This window comes from Cavia porcellus, unplaced genomic scaffold, assembly GCF_034190915.1.
Source record: "Cavia porcellus strain 051 isolate PalLab524CR breed Dunkin Hartley unplaced genomic scaffold, mCavPor4.1 scaffold_20, whole genome shotgun sequence".
In the NCBI taxonomy this organism is placed as follows: domain Eukaryota; kingdom Metazoa; phylum Chordata; class Mammalia; order Rodentia; family Caviidae; genus Cavia; species Cavia porcellus.
In genome coordinates this window covers 46,952,515-46,975,780 of record NW_026947503.1, presented here as the reverse complement: position 1 = coordinate 46,975,780, position 23,266 = coordinate 46,952,515, and the positions used below count along the sequence as shown (strand labels likewise).

The window sequence follows — 23,266 nt, the reverse complement described above, 5'->3', positions numbered from 1 at the left end:
ATATATATATATATATATATATATATATATATATATATATAGTCTTTGCAAATCTCTTTCCCACAAGGCAAATTCAGTACAATTTTAAGCAGCATTTATGAAGGATTCTTGTATCGTTATCTTAAAGAATTGGCATACATTTGACAGCCATTTGCAGCTGCATAGTGCTGTCAGGTATGGCTTGATCAGAATATGTAAACAGCATATTGACCAGGCATAATTTCCAGTAGGATAACTTCCAGCAATCTAAGATTACCAGGTTGGATTAGAAGAATAAGATAGATTTAAAAGGTTCCTTTTTGTTTTGAAACATGGTTCTTGCTAGAAAATAAATATACTACAGAGGTGTTTTAGTTTAGGAAGTAGTTTTCTATACACCAAATATAAGCATTTTTAGAAGATTTTAAAGGGAAGGTGGTGTAGTAGTACAAACTGTGGAGCAGATGCATGTGTGATAAAAAGGCAAATTCTTGGGAACTCCTGCTTGACCTTCTAAGTCAGTACCTTTGGGAGTGCAGCTTCAAAATCTGCATTTTAAAAGGCAGCCATGTACTTTTGTCTGTAGCCTAGAGCTTGCCGGGCATTTTTGAGAAACCCCAAACCACTGAAAGTGAAGTTAAGTTATCCAAAATCTGTCTGGCACTGTTTCCTTATTCATAATTTAATCTGCAACTTTTATTTTCAACAAGGACATTTCGCAGAAGCAGCTACCTTCTTAATTATTTATGAATTTATTTATTTATGCCCTTCATTGTTCTAGAAGACATTTAAAGCAGCTAGGACAGTGCTGTTAGGATAAGAACAAATCCAAATGTTGTTGACCTATATGATTTATCCTCATGTTTATGCATAATCAAATTTGGGAGATAATATTTTTCTTCAGCGTTTAATTACTTTTAGTTTTACTATGTGTGGTTTCATTATAGTAGCATGCTCTGGAAAAACATGCACAAAATACTTTGTCATATCTAAATTGATTTTTTTTTTTGGCTTGTTAAACCTCATTTGTTACTCTGCTTTATGAAAACTTATGTTCCTATCTTGGTGGTGCCATTTTTGCATACTTCGCCTATTATTTCCCCTTTCTCTCTTTTTTTTTTAATCTCTAGCTAAGAGCTCTCCCACTAGCTCAAATTTTTTGTCTGTTTTTTTAATCTATTTTTATATACATATACATATTTTTTCTTTCAGCTTCTCACTAATGAAGCAATACAATGTTTACACATGTGTGTCTTATTTATCTCACTAATGAGTATGTTCTCAAGATGTATCCATTTACCTATAAAAGTCTCAAGTTTTTCCTTCTTTATGGCTGGACAGTACTCCATTGTATAAAAATACCACATCTTTTTGACCCATTTCCTCGGTCAATGGTCATTTAGGTTGTTTCTAAGATCTGGCTGTTACAAACTGTGCTGCCTGTAGTTCAATATTAGAACTAGCTTCAGTTTTTCATCAGCTCATGAAGAGCTGAAAATAACACTTCATATTGAAATTGCATTTTCCTCAGAATTTTCTTCCCTTTGTAACATCGCTTTTGTTTCTATATAAGCATTTTTTAAAGTTTTTTAAAGGAAAGATGGCCTAAGAATGTAGAACACTTGGGAACCCATTGTAGTAAATTGTAAAACAATGAAAATGACTCATTCTTATCTCCTGTTATTTTATCCCAACCTTATGATCCTTTTCTTTCAGCATTAAATCTAGGCAGTGGGCTCACGTGCACAATTTCTTTGCATTTGTTTCTGTAAAAAACAACTTCTAAATTTCATGTTTTAAAAAAAACATATAAATGAAGTGTGAGCTATCAGTGATCTATAGATATCAACTACATGTGGCCTGCAATATATGATGATATGCTGCTCACTTACATTTGTTCAGAAAATGAATCATTGTTTAACAGACAGATAATAGAAAACAGGGAGGTGGACCTTTTGCAGACAGTAAGGGGATGTTGGAATGGTGAGAGTGCGGAGGGAAGGGGTGGGCTGGGAAGGGTAGACAAAAAGGGGTAAGAAGTGATGTGTCTGTGTACCAGTGCATTCATATGTAAAATTTTGGGACAAAGCATCAAAAATAAAAGATAAACTATTGGATTTCCCATTGTGGAGTGGCAGAGGTGAACCCTGTATGATACCAGATTGATTTGGCTTTGAAGTATTTTGTTTTTATTCAGTGGCCTTTGGGACAAGAGGGGATGCTGTGTTTTTGCCTGAGTACTAGGTCAAACCATTTTGCTAGATGTTTTATGAGTTGGTGTAGAGGTTAGCCAGTACCCTAAGAAAACCCCCAAGAATACGTTTAGCAATTTTAGATGTGTCTTTTCAGAGATAATTTTAAAATGGTGGCTTGTAATGGAAAGGAAGAGGAAAAGCAACAGGCAGGGGAGTCTGGCAGGAGTGAGGAAGGGCACCTTTCCTCTTCGGTGCCCTCTCCCCTGCCCTGACATACTGAGCCCTCTTGAAACACAGGTCTGACGTCCATTTTCCCATGTCCAGTCCCTTTCCCTGAGGCAGAGCAGCAAAGCTCAGCGGCCCAGTCTGCCCTCTGTGTCTGCGCTCCTTCCCTCCGTCCTCCTGTATCCCTCCCAGGACAGGACAGCAACAGACCTAACAGCAAATGCTGAGAGGCAGGTCACCCATGGGAGAGGGCATCCCTGTGCAGTACTGTCGTTCAGTGCTGTCAGGAGCGCAGTTGTTTTCCTGAGTGTTTGAGTGTTTTAATAAAATGTCATTTGAATTAAACCATTTTGGATTTTAAAAAATGAGATGTTTTTCTCTACTGACTTGAAAAAGAAGGGTAGAAAAATGATGAGGATATGATTCAGTTTCGATTTGTACTTCTCCAAATTGGTTCAAGCTTTGTCTTGGACCAAGTTTCTGGTATTTTCTTTTTTCCAGGAAACCTTCTGAATTTGGCTGAAGATATTGTAGTAGCATTTACAGATTTGGGTGCAGGATAGCTCTGTAGAAGCAACTCGGATTTACTGTGTGCTCTGGGATTAACATAGGTGTGGCCGTCAGACCCAAGGTCCAGGTCCTGTAGGATTTGTCCTGATGACATTTGTTTCTGAGCCCAGCGCAGTGTTCTTCGTGACCATTTTTGGCTGCAGATCTGTGCCTAAATAGGTTGATCCCGGCCTCGCATGGTGTCTCCTGTGCTTCCTCTCTTCTGTCCTCAGAGACCTGTCAGGAGGACAGGTTGGTGATGAAGTTAGCTCAGAGGCTAAATTTAGCAGGTGGCTCTTCTCGGCCCTTTCCTATTAAATAGAAAACAAGTAAAGATGTTCTGTCACTGTCTGCAAGCCCTAGAGCTTACTTAGCTTTGTGAGATCATAAACTGATATTTTTTGTGAGAAAGCTAAACCATCTCAGATTATGTTCCTATTATTAGGGAGGTAATTGTATTATAATGGAATATTATTCATATTTGGATGTATTGTACAGAAGGCTTTTTGTTTTTGCTGACAATTTTTCTCCCTGGTTTTATTTGATGTAAGCTAATTTTAAAATCAATTTACTTGGTCTCTGCATACCAATTTGCTGGAGAAAAAGGGAACAAATGTGAGCTGGGAGCTTAAGGGCAGGGAGGGATCCAGTCTCAGGTGCCATCGCTGTGGGTGGGGCAGGGTACTTGGGTGCTCCCCTGGTGCATAGGCTGAAAGGGAGTTTGGTTTTTGAGCAGGATATATAAGGCAGAAGGGCTTTTTATTTTTCTAAGTTTATTTATTTGCCTATATCATGGCGCTTTGCTCCTGAAGTTAAATGTAAATTGATATTATTTGTTTTCTTGGGGTATTTTATCTGCCACTTGTAATGCTAAATACCACAGTGGGGGTGGGGTGCATTCCCCTTCATTTACTGAGCAGCCTCTGTACATTTTGGATTTTACACACATGAATGATACATCTTGGAAAGCAATCAGTCACATCCCTACCTATCATTACTATCTTCAGTTCTGATATCAGAATCTCTTTCAATCCATGTTTTCAGTCCTACTGTGGGCTGGTTTCTGGGGACCAGGTGATAAGTAAAAGATGGCCTTTGACCTTGAAGCCCTCAAAGTGCTCAATACAACAGAGTCCTGTCCTACAAAAGACTGGAGATCATACTGTGATGAGTCTTGTCCTGGGAGAGCTTGGGGCATACAAAGGAGGAAGTAAGGGAAGAGAGGCAGGCGAGAGGGAGTCAGTGGACAAGACATTCATTCAGATTCTTTGGGAGTGGCCAGGTGCTCCTGGGCAGCAGAATGGCTGCAGATAGGGAAACCCCTGAGCAGTGCTGTCCTCCATCCGGACAGCGAGCTTGTCATAGAATGTGTGAGGGCTTTAGTTTTTCTCTTCTACTGCAGACTTCCAAGCTAGGGTGGCCTGTGTCTTGACATACTGGGACTCGGGGCAGTAACTAAGGCAGTAATTAAGTGCCTTCTCAGGTCCTGCTCCAGATACATGAAGCACGTTGTCTTCTCTAAGGGAGAGATTTTCTGATGATCTCATCAGAGGAATATGTGAAAATTAGCCTTACTCTACTCATTTGAGACACTATGCGTACGTGTAAGACATTCTCAGGAAACCATAGAACTGTTAACATTTTAGGGAGGAATGCAGCAGATATTTTTAAATTCCATGAAGCCAAGTGATAACTGCTTTGTTCTCTAACTGGGCAGTGGTCACATGACTACATTAGCATTTTTCACAGGACTAGACCTGTAGATCTATCTCTATATCCTTTTCTTTCAAATTCCTTTTAGGGTAATGATAAACACTAAAATGAGGGAAATTTTTTAAAAAAGAGGCTAGGTAAAATAGATCATCTGGAATATAATTGTTTTATTGAAGACTGGTAGTGTATATACTTAATGAAAAATCAAGGAACATGTAATTACAATGAACATAATCTAGTTAATAGGAACAAAGTTAATGGATATTATACAGTTAGAAAATTAAACTAATATTTGCCTTTGTGAATTCTTAATAAGGTCACAGAAAACAATAATTTTAGGAAGTTGTAAGAAAAAACCCCAATATCCTGACTTAAATCCAACAATTTCATCTCCTATTATTCCCCTTTATCTGATAAATCCCCAGAGGCCATAGCTGAGGGCAGTCTTCAGAGTTCTTGTGCAGTGTGCTCAATGCTCATTCACAGAGTGCCGAGTGCACTGTCGTGAGACCGCTGAGTTTCACCCGCCCCTCCATGGTGGATGATACATTGTGAGTCTAGAGATTGAGCTCTGCCATACAGTGCAGTAGTGACGGGAGTGCTGTGTGTTACTGAAGAAATCTGAAAGCCCCAGCCCTGACTCCAATAACTTTAGGGCCCAGAGCTCTAATTCCAGGACCAAGGATCTTAGGTGAGGGGTGTGAGAACCCTTGCTGGAGCCAAACACCTGGTTAGTTTTAAGACTTTAACTCACAATTCTAATTACAGAAATCTTTCGATTTTTGCCTGTGTCTTATGTCTATTTTTAAACATATGATGACATGCTCATGCTTAAATCATTCATCAAGATCTATAAAACCAGTGTCTTAAGAAAAAAATGTATGTTCCAACATATTGAAAGTTATTTTGATTTTTCTCAAGATGTTGGTTACTTTACATGATGGATCTGTTCCTTCTAAAACATTGTTTAGAGTTCGCAGTGCTATTTTTTCTTTCCCGTCTCTTCCTTTCAGTTTCAAACATCTAAAGACTTACAGGAAGAGTGTAAATTTGGGGGAAATAGTTACTTCCTTTTACAAATGAATTTATGATAACTGAGGCACCTCATGTTTATCTGAGAAAAGACTTCAGAGCTGGAGAAACCTTCAAATGCTTTTAGGCAGATAAAACTAGAGGATCTCAGCAATGTGTTCATACCCTTTCTTTGCTGGTAGGAAGCCAAGGACTTCATTTTATTCTTTGATTTTTGTCCTTTGAATTTAAAATGTGCATTTTGAGATTTCAAATTTCATGTATGAAACAGTCCTACTCAAGTCCATTCATCTTTATAGATCTGGTTTTAGCAGGCACATATCACCTAATTTTATATTTTAGGAGCGTAATGAGTCAAAATACGTCCACTTTTACATCTTTCTCTGTACCAGTTTCCATGTGCTTTTATATGTTTTATTTCCTTTAATTCTTGTAACAACCCTGTAAGGGAGAACAATAACGAGGTAGGTAGATAGGTAAGTAGGTGGACGGATGGGTATATTTCTTGTTGTATCTACCTGAGCTCAGACAGGCCAACCATTTACAGCTGATCTGCCCCTTACACCCCAAGGTGTGGTCCTTTCCTCGTGTTGGACCTAGACTTGCTCTCATGAGTTTGTTCCTGAGAGGACTTCACATCTCATCTCCTCCTTTCTATGCTATTGAGGAAAATAGAACATCTTTCAGAATAATTTTGTTACAAGCTTGCTTCCCCCCAAGGACTTACTCATCAAGTTACCACTGTTGTTCATGTTCTCACTTCAGTTTGAGAAGCCCTTATTGAAGTAGCCATGTGAAGAGGCTCCATCAGTATTTTCCCTAGCCTTCCTTAAAATGAGAAGTTGGTGTTTGCTTAGTCTTACATAGAAAGGGGTGTGCCAATGCAGAATTTAAGGGAATTATGTTTCCCAGTTCCAACCATTCTCAAACATCCAAGTCCTTTCCACGTAGGAATTCTAGAGATGCCAATGGTTATAGTAGCTGACAGTGTTAGCACAGTAGAGAGATGACTTGGATACCATCCCCAGTTGGGTTCATCAGTTTTCTTTCATTGTAATAAATTCTGGAGATTGTCTACTTAAAAGAAGATAAGCTCATTTTGGCTCACAGTATTAGAAGTTCTAATCCATGATCAGTTGAGTCCCTTTCTTTGGACCTATGGTAAGGCAGTACATCATGGTAGCAGCATGTGATAAAACAAATTTTTAATTCATGGCCAAGAAGTAAAAAAGAAGAGGGGCCACTATTTCACAGTTACCCTCAGAGATATGCCCCCAATGACATGTGATCAGTCACCCACAAAGACCCACCTCCTCAAAACTTCACTACTTTTGTAGAGTGCCAGACTTAAAAACGTACTCACTAACCAGGAGAGAGGCTGATTATTATGCAGTTCAGTCCACTGTTGGGCTCCCACAGCCAGCATAGTGGAACAATTCTGCGCTGCTAACAGAAAACCTTCATAGAGAAGGTGGTACTTGCACTCAGTTTAGAAGAATGGAATTTCCATTCAAGTGTAAAAAGTGACAAAGGGACATTTTAGGTTTTAAAAAAAAAAAGTGATCAAGACGGGGAAAAGGTATCAGTTTTATGCATGTCAAATGTATACATAAGATGCCTGCAATGTATATAGGGATTCAGAACAGCAAAAGGACAATAAGAAATCAGTAATAATTCTGAAGTATCCAAAGGAATCAAGGATTATTTCAGTCTAGAAAAACTTCCTGTCTCAGCCACTTTTGAATCTTTGGCCAAGTACCTATACAAATTTAGTTAAATGGTTATAAATGTTACAAAGTTAACCTGAATTAAAATGCTATCCAAGCTAGATTTTTAATGTAGATATAGGCTGCGAAAAGAAAGATGGTGATTTGGACTAAAGGTATCATTTAGATACCATTTTGATGTTCGCTCAGTTACTTTACTTATTTCTGCAGTAGGCAGATATTTGCTGAGTGCTTATAAGGTGTCAGATAGGCCAGAACCAGAGGATCAACAACATGCAAACCAATATAGATCACACCAGTTAGAACCTGTCCCTTTTTTTCTAGCTCACGTGAGTATAAAGCTAAGATAGAACAAGGACAAAAGTATACATGTAGCCTGCATCATCATCAGACAGTGTCTAACACTAATGAACCATGTGTGTGAGGAAATACTTATGATACTAGTGGGCCACTCACTTCCTACACCATTAAGACAAACGAGCCAAGAAGCCCCAGATTCTACTACTTGACAGGAAAACATTTTTTCTAACCTATTTTTTTTTTCTGAAATTTTTTTAAAAAATGTGTAATTAATCAGCATATAGATGTTCCGTGGAAATAAAGTGACAGAAATCACTGTCAAATGTTTAGGCATATTAGAATCCCATATTTGGGAACAAAATAATTGAATTGCTTAGCAACTCTTAAAATAACCATCACTCTGCAGATTGGGGTTTTTCCACCCTGAAACCATTACGTAATGATGACTGATAGCAAGATACTGTTCTTTATTTGTCCCTTCCCTTTCAAGGGTGTGTTCTTCCTCAAGTATTTATATGCATAAGCTTTTATGACCAAACTGTTTGACAGTAAGCATATAAATGGTGAGTCTGATGCCAGCATGATTTCCTGCAGTTTCTCCTCAGATTCTCCATGAGAATCATACTGTATTTTCATTTCTTCTAGGTAACATCTTACGGCAATCCATGGCAGAACTTTAGAAAACTGTAGAAGGAGTTGTAACTTTATAAAATCATCTATAGCAGCTTTAAATTTACATATAATTGTGTTACAGTCTAGTATTTTAAAAAAATGTACGAAGTATTTTCCTGTGTCTGTCTTTGCTTTCCTTTCTACTGTGGTCACATAATTAAATCCCTGAAATAAATCCTGAGCAGTCCTCATGCTAATTTGAATTCCTCCTATTACAAGAAATAATGCTTAGAAAACAAAATGTTTGGGGATTAATGTGGGAAATACAAAGACAGCAACTCATTGTAGAATATTCTGTGAAGTATCACAGTCTCTGTGTGTGTGTTTCCCAGGAGCTCCTCCTGAGTTCTCCAGGTGTGCTGGGGCTGTAGCTCAGTGATCGAGTCCTTGCCTAGCATGAGTTCTCTGCAGTTGCTGGAGGCTTCCTTTAGTGCCCAACTAGCCTGCTGGACTTCATCTCTGGCCTCCAGGCCTCTCTAGAAGCTATGAGGAGAGGCATGTCCTCTAGCAAGTTGCTGCTGCAGATTCTGATGGTATGAGTGAGAGCTCATGAACTGTACCCAGAAGATTGAAAAAAGGAAGGAGCCTTTGTCTGCAAGTCTTGGGGAGAAAAGTAAAATAGTTTAGATCTAGGGAGCAACCCTGGAGCTCCAAGTTCCAGAAATAGTGACTTCTGCAGTAAAAAGAGCAGCCTGAGTCATAAGTGCCTGCCTTGCAAGCAGGCAGTCATGAGTTCGATCCCCGGTACCGATAAAAAAGAAAAAGACAAAAAAAAAAAAAAAAAAAAGAGCAGCCTGAGAAAGGGGTACCTTGTGTAGGGTAGATGCGGATCTGTGCTGGTCCATTCATACCACTGTAACTTACATGTCCACAAATCCTCAGCAACATGTACCATACCTGAGTTCATACAGGGGCCTGGGATGTGTAACTGTTTTCTTAGAATTATATAGGCAATGAATCAAGAGAGATTCCTTGAGAAGAAATAGGAAAGGTTTATGCACTTTACGTTTCTTACCCTTGTTACATTTACCCTGAAAATAGATGGTGAGCATTGAAACTTACAGAAGGCTTCCCAGGACCTACCAAATTAAGATCCCCTTTTTCATGGGATATAAAGCCTTGAGCAATCTGGCTACAACCCAACATCCAGCCCTCAACAGCTCCACTACTTATGACCTAAACTTGGCCAAATGTACCTTTCTTTGGCTTGCGTGGAAGGGCATCTCAAAAGCTATCTTCCTTCTATTCTTCCTGACCACCTTTCGCAAGATATCAGTTCCCTCTCTTTTCAATTTGCAGACTTTCCAAAGTCTTAGGGTGATGGAGTATTTATTTTAGGTCATCATGTTAGGACTCGAGCTCCTTGCGTGTTTGACATGACTTTATCTGTTTGGTCATATTTGTTACACTATCTTGGGTTTTTATTGAGCAAACTCTGAACTAATTCCTTTGGTATTTATGTGTCTCTGCCATATAATTTAGCACATGTAATTGTGTGTTGTTGCTGACTTTTCCATGTTATTTCTTTAGTCTCTCAAAACTATGGTTTTTGGTTAAGAGTAAGAGCATTTTTCTTAGTAAAGACTTGTTGGTTTCTTGGTTTTTTATCGATTAATAAAATGGCATCCTCCTGTGCCACTTATAGGTGAGCACTGCTTAGAGCTAACTTTTAACCACAAAAATTACACAGGAAATTACGTATTTTTTCACTCTTGCCTTTAACTCAAGTTTTTCTTTACATTTTGCTTTACAATAGTAATATATAATGTGAATTTTTTTGTATTTCTTCTCGGCCTTTTGGCTAAGATCAAGTTTAAAAAACTTTTTTTCCATTAAAGTAAAAAGGTAATACAGGCAAATATGTGAAAACATGAGAACAGAGAGGCTATATCCCTTGATGTTAGAGCTTAATGGAATAACCTTAATAAGAAAATAGAAACCCTTCAGAATAGGTTTCATAGGTATGTTTTAGCTTGTTTTTCACTTGCAATAAAGGCTTTTTATGTCCCTTTTCCTCCTCTGTCTGGAATGCCAGATTCTAACTTTAGCTCTAGCCTCCAACTTAAGCCTCTGGGACAACCTGCTGCCAGTTTCAGTACTGCGCTTCTGGAAGCTCGTGACATTTTGTACCAAATACCGTTCCAGCCTTCTGCTCCAAGCTCCCCTCCTCCTTATCTTTCTTCACTCCCATGTGGAAGCCAAATTTAATCATACACAGTAAGATATATCAGACAGTGTGCGTAGGTAAAAGTTGACGAGTACGTTACAGAAAGGGAAATCACTGGTGCTTGGAACTAGAGTAAACCTAGCACTGGCTCCTTAATTAACAGATGAAAAGCCAAACCAGCAAGCTAGTTCTCCACTTGCTATTTCTTTATTCCTTCATTTGCCCAAATCATTTTCTGTGTCACTAGGCAGATTTAAAGTTTCGTTATTTTTTTCCTAAATCATTTTAAAACCAAAGTTAAAGGGTAATTACAATTTGGTTGAATAAAACAACTGCAAATAGACCTGTTCTTTTCAGTGTTTTTGGCAATGTTCTAGTTTTCAATACAGTTATAAATAATTTCTGTGAAAATTATTCTTGCAAATACCACTCTTAAAATATCAGCTCCCTTGTGAATATTGTATGTTTCTATTCTGATCTCTAATTTTTTCCCCTAAAATTCACTTTTATTAAAATATCACTACTTAAGTCTTAATCAGAAGCTATTTGGTACTTAGGTTTTTAACTACATTGAAAATTTCCTTTTCAAAGATGGGGGAAATATTCTTCATTCTTTTATGATATTTGCAGAAGACACTTAAATCAGCTCAGCACATCAGTCTTAATACTGTATTAGGTAAGTTTTTGCTGCAGCAGATTTAATTTTTAACTTGTCTTGCAGGTGTTCTCAAATTCTGATCTAAAAGTAACATTTTTCAAAAAGTATTATTGGTTCTTGAAGAAAGATTATGATCAGAGAATATTAGTACCTTTAACTGCAATATGCTGCAGACTTACAGGACTCATTTGAAGATTTTTCTGTCATGTGAATTAGTAAAAAATCTCAGTGCATTTATCAGATGAAAGACCAATTTGGCTTGATAAGGCCTTTTTATTTACTTGCTAGTACTTTTAAAAATCTGTCCAGCTGAACAGTTGCTGACTTATTTGTGAGACTGTCCTTTGATGGCTTTCTCCATGTGAAGGGCAAGGATGGGGTACTTTTCAGCATGCTCTGCAATTCACAGAAGCCTTCTCTCTCTGTGGGCAGGTGTTGAAATCTTCCTGCTGGTTATTGCTCTTTTCCTCTATATGGAATCAGTTGGAAAGCTGCTTGTTTGGGGAACTTATTTGCAATATAAATACAAAGTTTCTGACACAACTCCAAGAAATAGGAAGAAACAGGAAGCTTGGTTGAGGAGTGGGAATTCAGAGGGATCAATCTTAGTTGAAAGGAGATTTTTGAACTCCTGATCTTTATTTTTGCTTTTGTGACCAGGAGGACTTAAGGTAAACAGAGTCCTAAGTTCACATTAGTGCTGTGTTAACTCAAGCCTGTGAAGCTGCTGTTTGTGCCAGGAAGATGAAAGATGCCTATTTTAACACTACTACTTATTTAATCATATTTTGTTGGATTAGAATGATACATTTGAACTTTGGGATTTAAAATTCTTTTTAAACATTAACCTTCCAGAAGCTTTTTCACAATTGCCATTAAACTCTTGCAAACCAGTGTTTGTGTAGGTAGGGAGGTTTTTGCTGATGTGTTGGAAATATTAAACCTGTATTTTGCTGCCTCACTGTCCTCTTTAGTAAGAATTGATTTCCCACAGAGGATACTTCACTTATCACAAGGTTTTGGCTTTGATAACAGGCAGCTTTTCAGGGGTATCAGTCCAAGGAATGCATACAAGAAAGCTAGAATGATTCTGTGATTATTGTGTGAGAACAATATTCTAACATGGAAAATATCTGTAATTGTTAATGCTTAGCATGAAGATGGCAGAAAAGTTACATTACTGCATATATAAATGTCAGCATTTCAAAGAAGTGTGTATGAAGATGAGGTCACCAGAACTCAACCTGGAGTGGGACTGTGGGTCCTGGGGGGTATGCCTACTAGTGTCTTCTCTCATGTTAGCTACCATGGAAGATGTGAATGGCTAGAAGCAAGAGGCCTGGCAGAGGCCTTGGTCATATGAGGATGAGATGTCACTGTCTCCTAATTAGCAGAAACATCAAGTAGCCTTAGAGGAGAAGTAGCAAACTGAGAATTAGAGAATCATCTAATTTTAGAACCTCAAGCTTTATCCAACTCTGACATTTTGCAGATAAGAATACTGTTGGCTCAGGAGGGTATGATGGCATATCACAGCCCATTCGAGATGGTGAAGGCTTAGATCCAAGGGCTAACACTCTTGCTCTCTGTTTGCCCCATCCTTGTTGATCTGAGCTTGAGTGAATATCCTTTTTTTTTAAAAACAAATCATTTATCTGCAGTGATTCCTGTTAATATAGGATATTCATAGATGTATCTAGTAAGTTAAAGTTTTCATTCTCTTCTAACCCTTCTTCAGTACCAAATAAAATTACCAAAAGTGGAAAGCTGTAACCAGATCCCTCAATGATACAGGCATCTCTGTGTAATAATTCCTTAGCTTGTGAGAAAATCAGATGGACAATTTGAGCAGCTTTTGTGGCAGAACTCAGTATGGCTTGGTATCTTCTCCACAGATTGTGTCACATTTCTGGTAAAGTGCTGTGAAATATTTTTTGGACAGCAATGAGAGAGAGAGAGAGAGAGAGAGAGAGAGAGAGAGAGAGAGAGAGAGAGAGAGAGTGTGATAGAATTGTATATATATATATATATATATATATGAGCAATAAAATTATATGGAGATGTTTATTTTCCTTTTATATACACTATATATGTAAGATAAAATTCTGAGTATATTACTTGTATGCTAAAACATAAAATTATAACAATTAGGCAGGTTGATGTTTTGTCTGTCCAGCCTGAGCTTCTATAAGTAAGCAGGTTATAACTGACACCTTTTCCCGCAGTCCTGAAAACTTATATGTGTTCTTGTAATTTTCTTTGTAATCCTTTTAGAATTATAATCTAGAAATTTTTTCAAACTCCCATTGGATCTTTAAATTTTCATTTATAATGTCAAGAAGCAGCACAGAAAGGAGCAAAACTTCTTTTAAAAAATTAGAATTCAGGTCAGTTTGAATTCCACTCTACCGTTCATTAGCTTGTCTAATTTCTAAGCCTTGTTTCCCAGTTTATAAAATAGGATAATGATAGCAAAACGCCATGTTAGGAAGGATACAGTGGAATTCAGAATTATAAAAATAGGTGTGAAACCACTAACAGATTTTACACAAATGTATTTTCTTTTTTTGTATGCACATTTCATAAATCTGTTATTGTGATATTTCTTTCAAAATTTTCTTTTTTTTTTTTTATTTTAAGGAGAATAAAACCAACCAAAAAAAACCCAGAATAAAGCAAATTAAAATAAAACAATGAAAGTGATACAGGACTTCAAGTGATACAGGAAGTCAAAAATAGGGTGACCTTGATCAGACCATAGTAAGTTTTGAAGACAATTGAATAGTTAGTGAATTAAATTGGATGGCAGACAAAACATTGAAAGCGGAGACAATTTTGTGAGGACAGTTGTAAGAGGACAATTTTATAAAAAAGGAAGGAATAAATGATATAGTGGCTCAAGTTTATGTGGGATCAAGGTAAGTATTCTTGATTTTGTCAAAGTTAATGGTAGTAGAGTATATTTATATGCTTTAGGAATAATATGTACAGAGGAGTATTTACAGAGAGTGAGGATATTGGCAGAAATCACTCTGCCAATTGAGAAAGTGAGAGGAGATAGGATCCAGAGCACAAATGGAGGGTTTACTTTCTATAGAAACCAAAATACAACAGCCTTGTTTGGGTTATGCCCTAGGATAGCTGAAGATATTCTTAGTAGCAGCAATTAATTTCAAAGTATCCTTTTCATGATATATTAGATGTGTCCCCATCAGAAAACCCAAGATGAAAATGCCCAGATGGGCTGCTTCCTCTGGCAGCAGCAACATGCCTTCAGCATAGTCCCGAGAGTCAGGAAAGATATTTCTGAAAAAGTCTCAAGAACCCCTTTGACTCTAGCACCTAAACACTCTTGGAAGATATCGGTCACTGGGAAAACTATGTGATATACAACCCTGCCAAGATAATTAAATGGAGATAGGGGATAACAGTACTCACATGCAAACAATGAAGTTCTCAACTTTACACAGAAAAATTATTGAAAAATGGATCACAGACATAATGTAAGAAAACTGTACAACTTTTCAAAGAGAGCATAGGTGTAAATTATGACCTTGGATTAGGCAATAGTTTATCTATAATAGTAAAAACTCAAATGACAAAAGAAAAATTAGATAGGTTGGATTTATTCAAAATTGACTTGTCCTTCAAAGAATACCATTAAGAAAGTTAATCTATAGATGAGGTATTTGTAGTGCTTTTTTTGTTTTTAACCTCTTTAATGTGTAAAAGTGCAATAAAAATAGTGATCGGAGTTGCAATTTTTAATACATTCTTGGAATGTTGGCCTCTCAACAGTCTGTCTCTGACTCAAATACAGGCTTAAATTTGGGAAAGCTCTCATGGCATGGAATTATGTTAGCAGATTTATCATGAAAATTGGAGAGAATATAATTGTAAATCATATTGATAAGGGAATTGCATGTAGAAGATGGAAAGAATTCTTACAACTCAGCAATAAAAAAGTAACTCAGTGTTTAAAAATGGGTAAAGGAGTTACACAGACATACTTGCATTTGCAGAGACAAAGAAGATACATAAATGGTCAAAATCATGTGAAAAAGCACCATTACCCAGAAATACTTTAAAATAGCACTTCATACCCACTAGAATAGCTGAAATCAAGATAACAGACAATAACAAGTGTTGACAAAGATGTAGAAAATAGAAGTCTTCATACATTGCTGGTCAGAAAGTAAAATGATGTGCCTGCTTTGGAAAACAGTTTGGCAATTCTTCAAAATGTTTAATGTGGAACTAGTGGCTCTACTTCTACATATATAGCTGAGAGAATCGAAAACAAACATCTGTACAAGAGCTTGTACAGTGTTCATAGTGGTATGTTCAAACTAGTCCAAACTTGAGAACATCCTAGGTGCCCACCAATTGATGGTTGAATCAATAAAATGTGGTATATTTATACAATAGAACATTATTACTCATCTATAAAAACGAATGAAATTCTGACACGTGCTGCTACATTGGACAGATTTTTTTCTGAATAGAAGAAACCAAGCTCAATGGCCACATATTGTATGATTCCATTTGTATAAAATGTGTGGAATAGGTAAATACATAGGGACAGGAAATAGATTACTGATTTCCAAGGTCTAGGGGAAGGAGAGAATATAGAAAGTGGTTGTTGAGGGCCGGGGATTTAGCTCAGCAGCATAAGCGCCTGCCTGGCAAGCACATGGTCATGATCCCCGATACCAAAAAAAAAGAAAGTGATTGGTAATGGGTATTTTTGTGATAATGAAAATTTTCATTTTCTTTTTGTGATTCATTTTCAGTTTCTTCTTGTGATAATGAAAATTTTCTAGAATTAGATAGCATAATGGATATACACTTCTGTGAATACTATTAACTGTATACTTTAAAAGGTTGAACTTTGCGTTGTATGAATTGTATCTTAAGGCAGTAACTAGATAGTAAAATGACTTCTGTTTTTAAAAAGGTATTATTTTTCATGTGCTATGAATAACAAAAGTATAATGGAAAGAATAAATTCATGATATATAAGAAATTTTGAGGAGAAAGAAATTAGGGACAGATAGCAGTACATAGTATGAAATTACACAACTAAGAGTATGAAACCATCATTGAGACAGAACAAAAAATGTGAAGTCTAGAAAGAGACGTAAGCATGCATTTTAGGAAAGTAATATGTAGGATAGTAAAAATAGTGCTCCTTGCCAGTGGGGAAAATGCGATTACCTATGAAATGTTGATGTTCAGCACCTACCTGACTTGATCAGCTGTTATTTTAAGTTGAACATATCAGAAGTTAATCTTGGCAAGTTTCAGCAGAAGAGGAATTTTCAGGAAGGAGATTGAATACTTCAGAGTCGATAGGGAGCCAACCTCAGAAGATGAAGGATGCTAAGGAGCTGGGAGCATAACTTCTGTTGTGCCACAGGAATAGTATGGCGAGGGTGTTCCCACTTTGCTGTTGCTGCTTGGGACTGGAGTGCCATTACTGCTGCCGTGACTAAGCCCTGTATTTCCGTACCTCTGTCACTCCTGCCATTTCAAGACCTGGGCAGGAATATCTGAGGCAGAACTCTTGTCATAGGCTTGCAGCCTTATTGGTCGAGTTGCTAGGGAGGCCTGCACACCTTCAGCTGCTGTGGTGGGAGGTAAAGCCCTGTAGCATCTCCTTAGATAGGAAGGTGTCCAAATGGAGGGAAGCCAAAAACGACAGATTTCTACTAACATTTGGAATGACTAAAATTAGAACCATACTTCATATCATAAACCAAAATAAATTCCACATGGATTCAGACTTTAAATGTAAAACTTGAGATCATAAAAGTACTTAAAGAAACTACATTTGAATATTGATGCAGTCTTGGTTTAGAAAAATTGCTAAGTATCAGAAGGTTATTAAAAATATTGATGGATTATGCTCTATACACATATACTGGTCAAAAATATGACCCAGAAAGGGACTCATGATTAAAGACAAAAATATACATAGAAATAAAATATAATATTTTTATTTTTACCTTTTTAAGAAAAAATATATCCCTCAAAAAGGAAAGGATTAAAATGACATAATTAGTGGTTATCTCTTGGATAAGACACTAAAGGTGATTCTTTTCCTTTGTTTGCTGTCTAAAAGCAAGGTGTTTTTTTCCCAAAAGTTATTTCTTTTTAAATGAAAGTGATTTAGTTGGTTTATGAGTAGTATCTGGGTCTCCATGAGTAAATTTTATGCTAAACTCTGCAAAAGTGAAAATAAATTTACCGAGCAGGTGATGAGACAATGCGGTGTTTAATGTTAAGGTAGCTATTGGAATTTACTACATCTGTGACGCTTCGGAAAGAACTAAATGACTGATGACTAAGAATGTCCCCCATATTGTGATATTTCTTTTAAGTACACACCCCTGCCCCCTGTGTTTTTGGTTTTGGCTCGATATATTTTGTCTTGTTTTTAAGAGAACCCATCTTGAGGAACTCACTAGCTAGTGCTAGGGTATTGGCTTTTAAGTGGAAGCCAGATGTGGATCTGAAGATTTTATGATGGTCTACATTTCCTCACTTTCTGCCCTTTCCTTCAAAATATGAGTTCACTCAATATTTTCTGTTCTACAACCCTTAATCCCCGGGTTGTGTTCCTTCCTAGCTGGAGTAACTGCCTCAGTAAAGGATGTTCACATCTATTGGTATAAGAAACAGAGGGGACCCTTCCCATCTAACGATAACTGTGGAAGGAAAGGCTCCTCATGGACGCCTTAATGCTAAAGCATGAGGGAGTTCCTTCGTGCTCCAGAAAAACTAATCATTGCACATTCTAGAAACAGACTAAGAGATCCGAAGACAGCAAACAATTTAGAATGGCTGCTGGTTTCCATTCTTACCACTCAGTTTTTCTTGTTGGAAAAAAAAAAAAAATTCAGGCTTTGAATTTCTTTTACTAAACACCATGATTTTCATGAAATTGTTATGTCCTAAGATTTCTTCAGATGGGGGAAAACACTGTCCTATGACCATTTCCTTATGAGCATTTCTGTTGTGTTTCTCAGTCATGAACAGCTTGACTCTGAAGCTCAGTAAGTGTTGCAGTGTCCCTGTCTTCACCCTTCTTGTTAATATGGAGACCCCATTGTTCCAGACCACAGTTACATTGGTATGCAACTGTGTGTGTATTAGATAGCTTAGTGATGCAGTTTTTACCTGCTATTTTGCAATATGGATAAAGAATGTCTTGAGCATATGTACATATTTTTTGAGCTCTGCATTTCATGTGAACTTTTATAGCTCATGTTTATAGTTCTCTTCTTTTTCTTCAATGTATTTCTGTTGACAATCGGGTGCAGTTATGATAGTATCTAGAAAACAGGAGGGGAAAAGCCATGTTCCTTTTCTCTGCTATTATCCTTACCTTGATCTTCTTGGCATCAGCAAATGAGCTTCTGCTAAGAAGCTGGTCAGTGATAGAACCTGGTGATACTGTGATGTGTGCTGTGCAGTCCACAGTGGCCACCACTGAGGAAAAGATAAGTGCTGTTTCGGTGAGACAGGGTCCCTTCCCTGCCGCACATAGCTGTGGTGGATAAGGAGGTGACTGTGCAGTGTTTGCAGGGCTGCACACCATCAGGCAGGCTCTGCTGTGAATGACAGTGCCTGTAAACATGATCGCTTTCCTGCCTAGCAATCCTTAGTCACGTCTGGATTGAGCAAGACTCACATAATTGCTCTTCTTGTCTTTCTAGGAGCAGCCTATTGCCAGTTCATGGACATGCTCTTTCCAGGCTGCATTAGTTTGAAGAAAGTAAAATTTCAAGCAAAATTGGAGCATGAGTATATTCACAATTTTAAACTTCTGCAAGCATCATTTAAGCGAATGAACGTCGATAAGGTGAGAAACGCATTTGTACCTCTATAAAATGCATTCTTTCATTAAAGTTGTTTTCAAATTGAATGCAAAAACCTAGGAACAAAAAAAGAACCCACCTAAACATATCAGCAGGGTATTTGTTGGTATCTCAACAATTTGGGGTCCATGCATATCATAAAGCATCAACCCTATTTTCCATATTTGGATGAGTTTTTATTTCAAAAGATTATCTAAACTTACAGCCATTAAACTAAAAACTATAATAGGAATCACAAATGTTAAAATTTTGTCGTTCATTGCAGATGAGAAATTTTTATGTTTTCCAGATTCCTCTATAATTCTTTGTGTATTTTGTTTCTTTAAAAAAATGCCACATTATCGTGGAAATAGAAAATAAGGGAACACATGTAAAAGTGCCCAGCATATTCTCACTATCCATACATTACCCTTTTTTCCTCCCTTTAAATTATTATAATTTTGTCCAGAGTGATACAAATGGAGTTAGGTATTATAGTCCTTTTTTCCTCTATGAAGAACTGTTTGTTAAATCCATTCAGTCTCTTTCTGTATGTTTACTTCTATTACAATACATTTAATTCATATTTCTCATTCATAATATTTCTCTTAGAATGATTAAACTTAGAAAGAAATGATTTTTTGTTTTGTTTTGTTTTATTTTTTGAGACAAGGTCTCGCTACATAGCCCAGGCTGGCCTCAAACTCACAGCAATCCTCCTGTGTCAGCCTCATAAGTGCTGGGATTATAACCACTATACCTGGCTAAGAAATGAATTTTTTATTTGAATAAGTAGTAGAGATAAATAGTTATGGCAATAGAAAATAAACACTGGATTATAGGAGAGAGATTAAGTTTAAGAGTTTGATTAATTATATATTTTTAAAATTTAATACAAGTAATGTCTCCTTAAGCAAAAACATTCCTTTCAAACTATTAAAAAAATCACACTTCTCATTTTCTCACAATTTTTATTGCAAAATACACATTATTTTCAACATTTTAACTTTCTAGATTGTTTTTAACTTACTTTATGTCTTTTTTTCCCTGTGGCTAACTTCCCATTAGACCTCCTGTATATTTTCAGAAGCAAAGCTGTGTATAGGTTCTCCTTGCTTTTTAGTAAGTTAACAGTTCTACTTGTGTCTTTTTTGTTCATTTTTCTATTCCTAGTTCTACAATAGGGAAAAACACATATCCAAGATTTATTAATGGAATTTGCTACATATCAAATTAATGGGCTCCATATTTTAGAAGTGAGTACATAGAGAATGGATGAAGCTGTTAATGTTGAAGAAAGTCCTTGCAGTGGCCTGGCTTTGATGGCCTTTGTCAGCCTCTGTTGCTTTCCTAATCCATGTTTGCACCCAGAGGTCCTAGAGAGGCAGAGTTACATGTCCATTATGTCTGTCATAGCCCAACAGTATCTCAGAAGGTTTTGTGCAAAGTTTTGCTTTCTGCTCAAATTTTGAACTTATGCCCTTGAAACTTTTACTTTGACAGAATGCAAGATTAAGTCAACATAAGTAAGAACCTTATTTTAACTGGAAAGGTACCACTGTCATCTAAAACTAGAACTTCTCACAGCTGACAGTAGACAAGGTACAATAATATATGATCAAGGGCTATATTCTCCAAGAGATCATTTTCTAATAACACATTAGCACACAAAAGTTTAAAACTCTGAAGACATAAAAGTAACCAGTACAGTGAAAAATTAGTTAACTGTATGTGTAGCAGGAATTCTTCCCCATGAGAGTTAAAAGGAAGTGAGAGGAGGGAAATATCAGCACCGAAGTGTCGAGTATCAGAAGAGTGTTCACAAAAAATGTGTTCTCTAACAGTTCGCTTCTATTTATTTTGCCCTGCACTTGTTCAGTTTCTATTTCAGCTGTAAAGAAAGCACTTCTGCGAATTTCATTACTAATGATTTAGTTTAATGGATGACCGAAAATGCATCAATCACTGTTTCCTTGCACACTGTCATTGATATTTAAGGCCTCTCAGTATTTTTTAATGTCCTTGTGATACATTTTAGAATATGGATGGCAAATAGCTCCTGAGAAGACAAAGCCTTGCTGAAAGTTTCATTTGTATAGTTTCCATTCATACTGTTACCCCGTGAAGCCACATGATTTGAGCCCTAGGTTCTGTCTGAATCATGTAAAGCACACACAGAGAATCCGATTCAGCCTTTTAGTTTTGTCACACTGTCCTGGTTACCATTCATCTAGTATCCCTGTACAGAGATATAGGAAGTAAAATCTGCTGCAAAGGTTCGATTTAGAGAGCCCAGTATCTTTCCACTGTCCTTAATGAATAGTGGACCACTGAATTAGAGCTAAGCAATCGAGTTCTACTTTTTCCTTGTTATAATTCTACAAATTCCTGTAAAGGCAGGGTAGGGAATATTGGTTGACTCTGTAGGTTGAGGCAGAAAAGGTTACAGCTTGAAGAGCTGAGCTTCCTGTCTCAGAAGCCGACATGGATGCTGTGTGCCTGTCCAGGGGCCTCCAGTGACTGCGCAGTCAGCCACCCCACATTCTGCTCTGCACTCTGGCGGTGTGTTCCCTGCGCTCCCCAGGAGCCCGTGGGGTACGGGGTCTGTATCGTTGGTGTTTTAGGTAGTGGTCCCTCTATGTTATAAGTGAGCTCAGGGAAAGCTCATTTTGTTTAAAACGAACCAGTAGATTGGTATCCATCTTTTACTTGAGTTTTTTCATTTGTACTCTACTAGCTGTATTCCTTTTAAGAGTTTATCCCATCGTCTTAAGTCATTTATAGGAAAATGTGGATGCACCTTGAAACCACAGTGTTAAGTGAAATAAATCAGACAAGTTTAAAGATTACACGGTTTGTCTTATGTGAGAAGCCCAAGTTACAAACAAAAAGCAAGATAAAAGGTAAATAATAGGAAACAGGGAGATAGATTTTTTGCAGTAAGGAAGGGGAACAAAATAAAAGAAGAGACAAAGGTAGAAGGGAGAAGAGAATTAAGGTGTGTTATGTACATGTGTAAACTTACCATAATGAATATACACACAACTAATTTTTTAAAAAGTGTACCATACAACTGGACAAAATGTTACAAAGAAAAATAGGAATGTTCCTCAGTTTTGAAACAGCACAGCATCCCATGTCCATGTTTTTGTAGAGCAGTTCCTTGACAAGTTCCTATAAGGGGAGTCTAGCCCCTCTTGACAGCCAAGGTTATTCCTTGTCTAGTTTGCTCAGAAGTATTAAATATTACAGGAGAACCATGTTTGGATAAGATCTTCTTTAATATGATGAAAAATTATGTTACTTGTACAGCTGGCTAACTAAGCAACTGGTGAGAGAGCAGTGTTTGTGAATTGCAGTGAGTAGGAAATACTCATATTTAGGGAGCACTTCAGTTGTATTTGAGACTCACCTAGTGATTTTATGTCCTAGGTAATTCCAGTGGAGAAGCTAGTGAAAGGGCGTTTCCAGGACAACCTGGATTTTATTCAGTGGTTTAAGAAATTCTACGATGCAAACTACGACGGGAAGGAGTATGACCCGGTTGAGGCTCGACAAGGCCAAGATGCAATTCCTCCGCCTGACCCCGGCGAACAGATCTTCAACCTGCCCAAGAAGTCACACCACGCAAACTCCCCCACTGCAGGTACTGTCACGGTGAAGTTGTAGAGTCACTCAGAACACTGCTCAGATCCTCCTGTGCATCACCCTGTGTTTCTTGAAGAAAGATTCTATGAAGAATCACCCTGAGTGATTCTTCATAGCAGTCGTATTTTAGGAACTTGGGTGGTTTTTTATTGTGTCTGTCTGGCCACAGTTATCTTTCTGTGATCAATTTGTCATAAATATGACAGTCTCGATTTAAGCTATTAAAAGGCAGAGATAGGTATGTTATGTCATTGGAGCTGGGTGTTAAAATAATACTCCAGGAATAGATTTATTTTTCTTTTTTTTTTTTTGCAGAGAAATTTCAAGTAACCTCTTGATTTTATTTATTTTTTATTTTTTGCTACCAGGGATTGAACTCATGACTTTGTGCTTGTAAGGCAGGCGCTTATATATCATTAAGCTAAATCCCCAGTCAGTCTCTTGATTTTAACCAGAGTATTTTTACTGCCTAATTGCTGGCAGTTTAGACCATAACATGAACTGAAATATGTTATTACATAAGTATCATCTGTAACCCT

At 37.2% G+C, this 23,266-nt stretch overlaps 1 protein-coding gene across 3 annotated transcripts in view; it reads left to right on the top strand.

Moving 5' to 3' along the window:
• Mapre2 (microtubule associated protein RP/EB family member 2) overlaps positions 1–23,266 on the top strand; it is a 163,449-nt gene that overhangs the window by 97,041 nt on the left and 43,142 nt on the right. For all 3 annotated transcript variants that reach the window (XM_005005550.4, XM_063231774.1, XM_003474085.5), the window contains 2 exons: positions 18,939–19,084; positions 22,512–22,725. In XM_005005550.4, the coding sequence (XP_005005607.1) occupies positions 18,939–19,084; positions 22,512–22,725 (360 nt within the window). The remainder of the gene's footprint in view (positions 1–18,938; positions 19,085–22,511; positions 22,726–23,266) is intronic.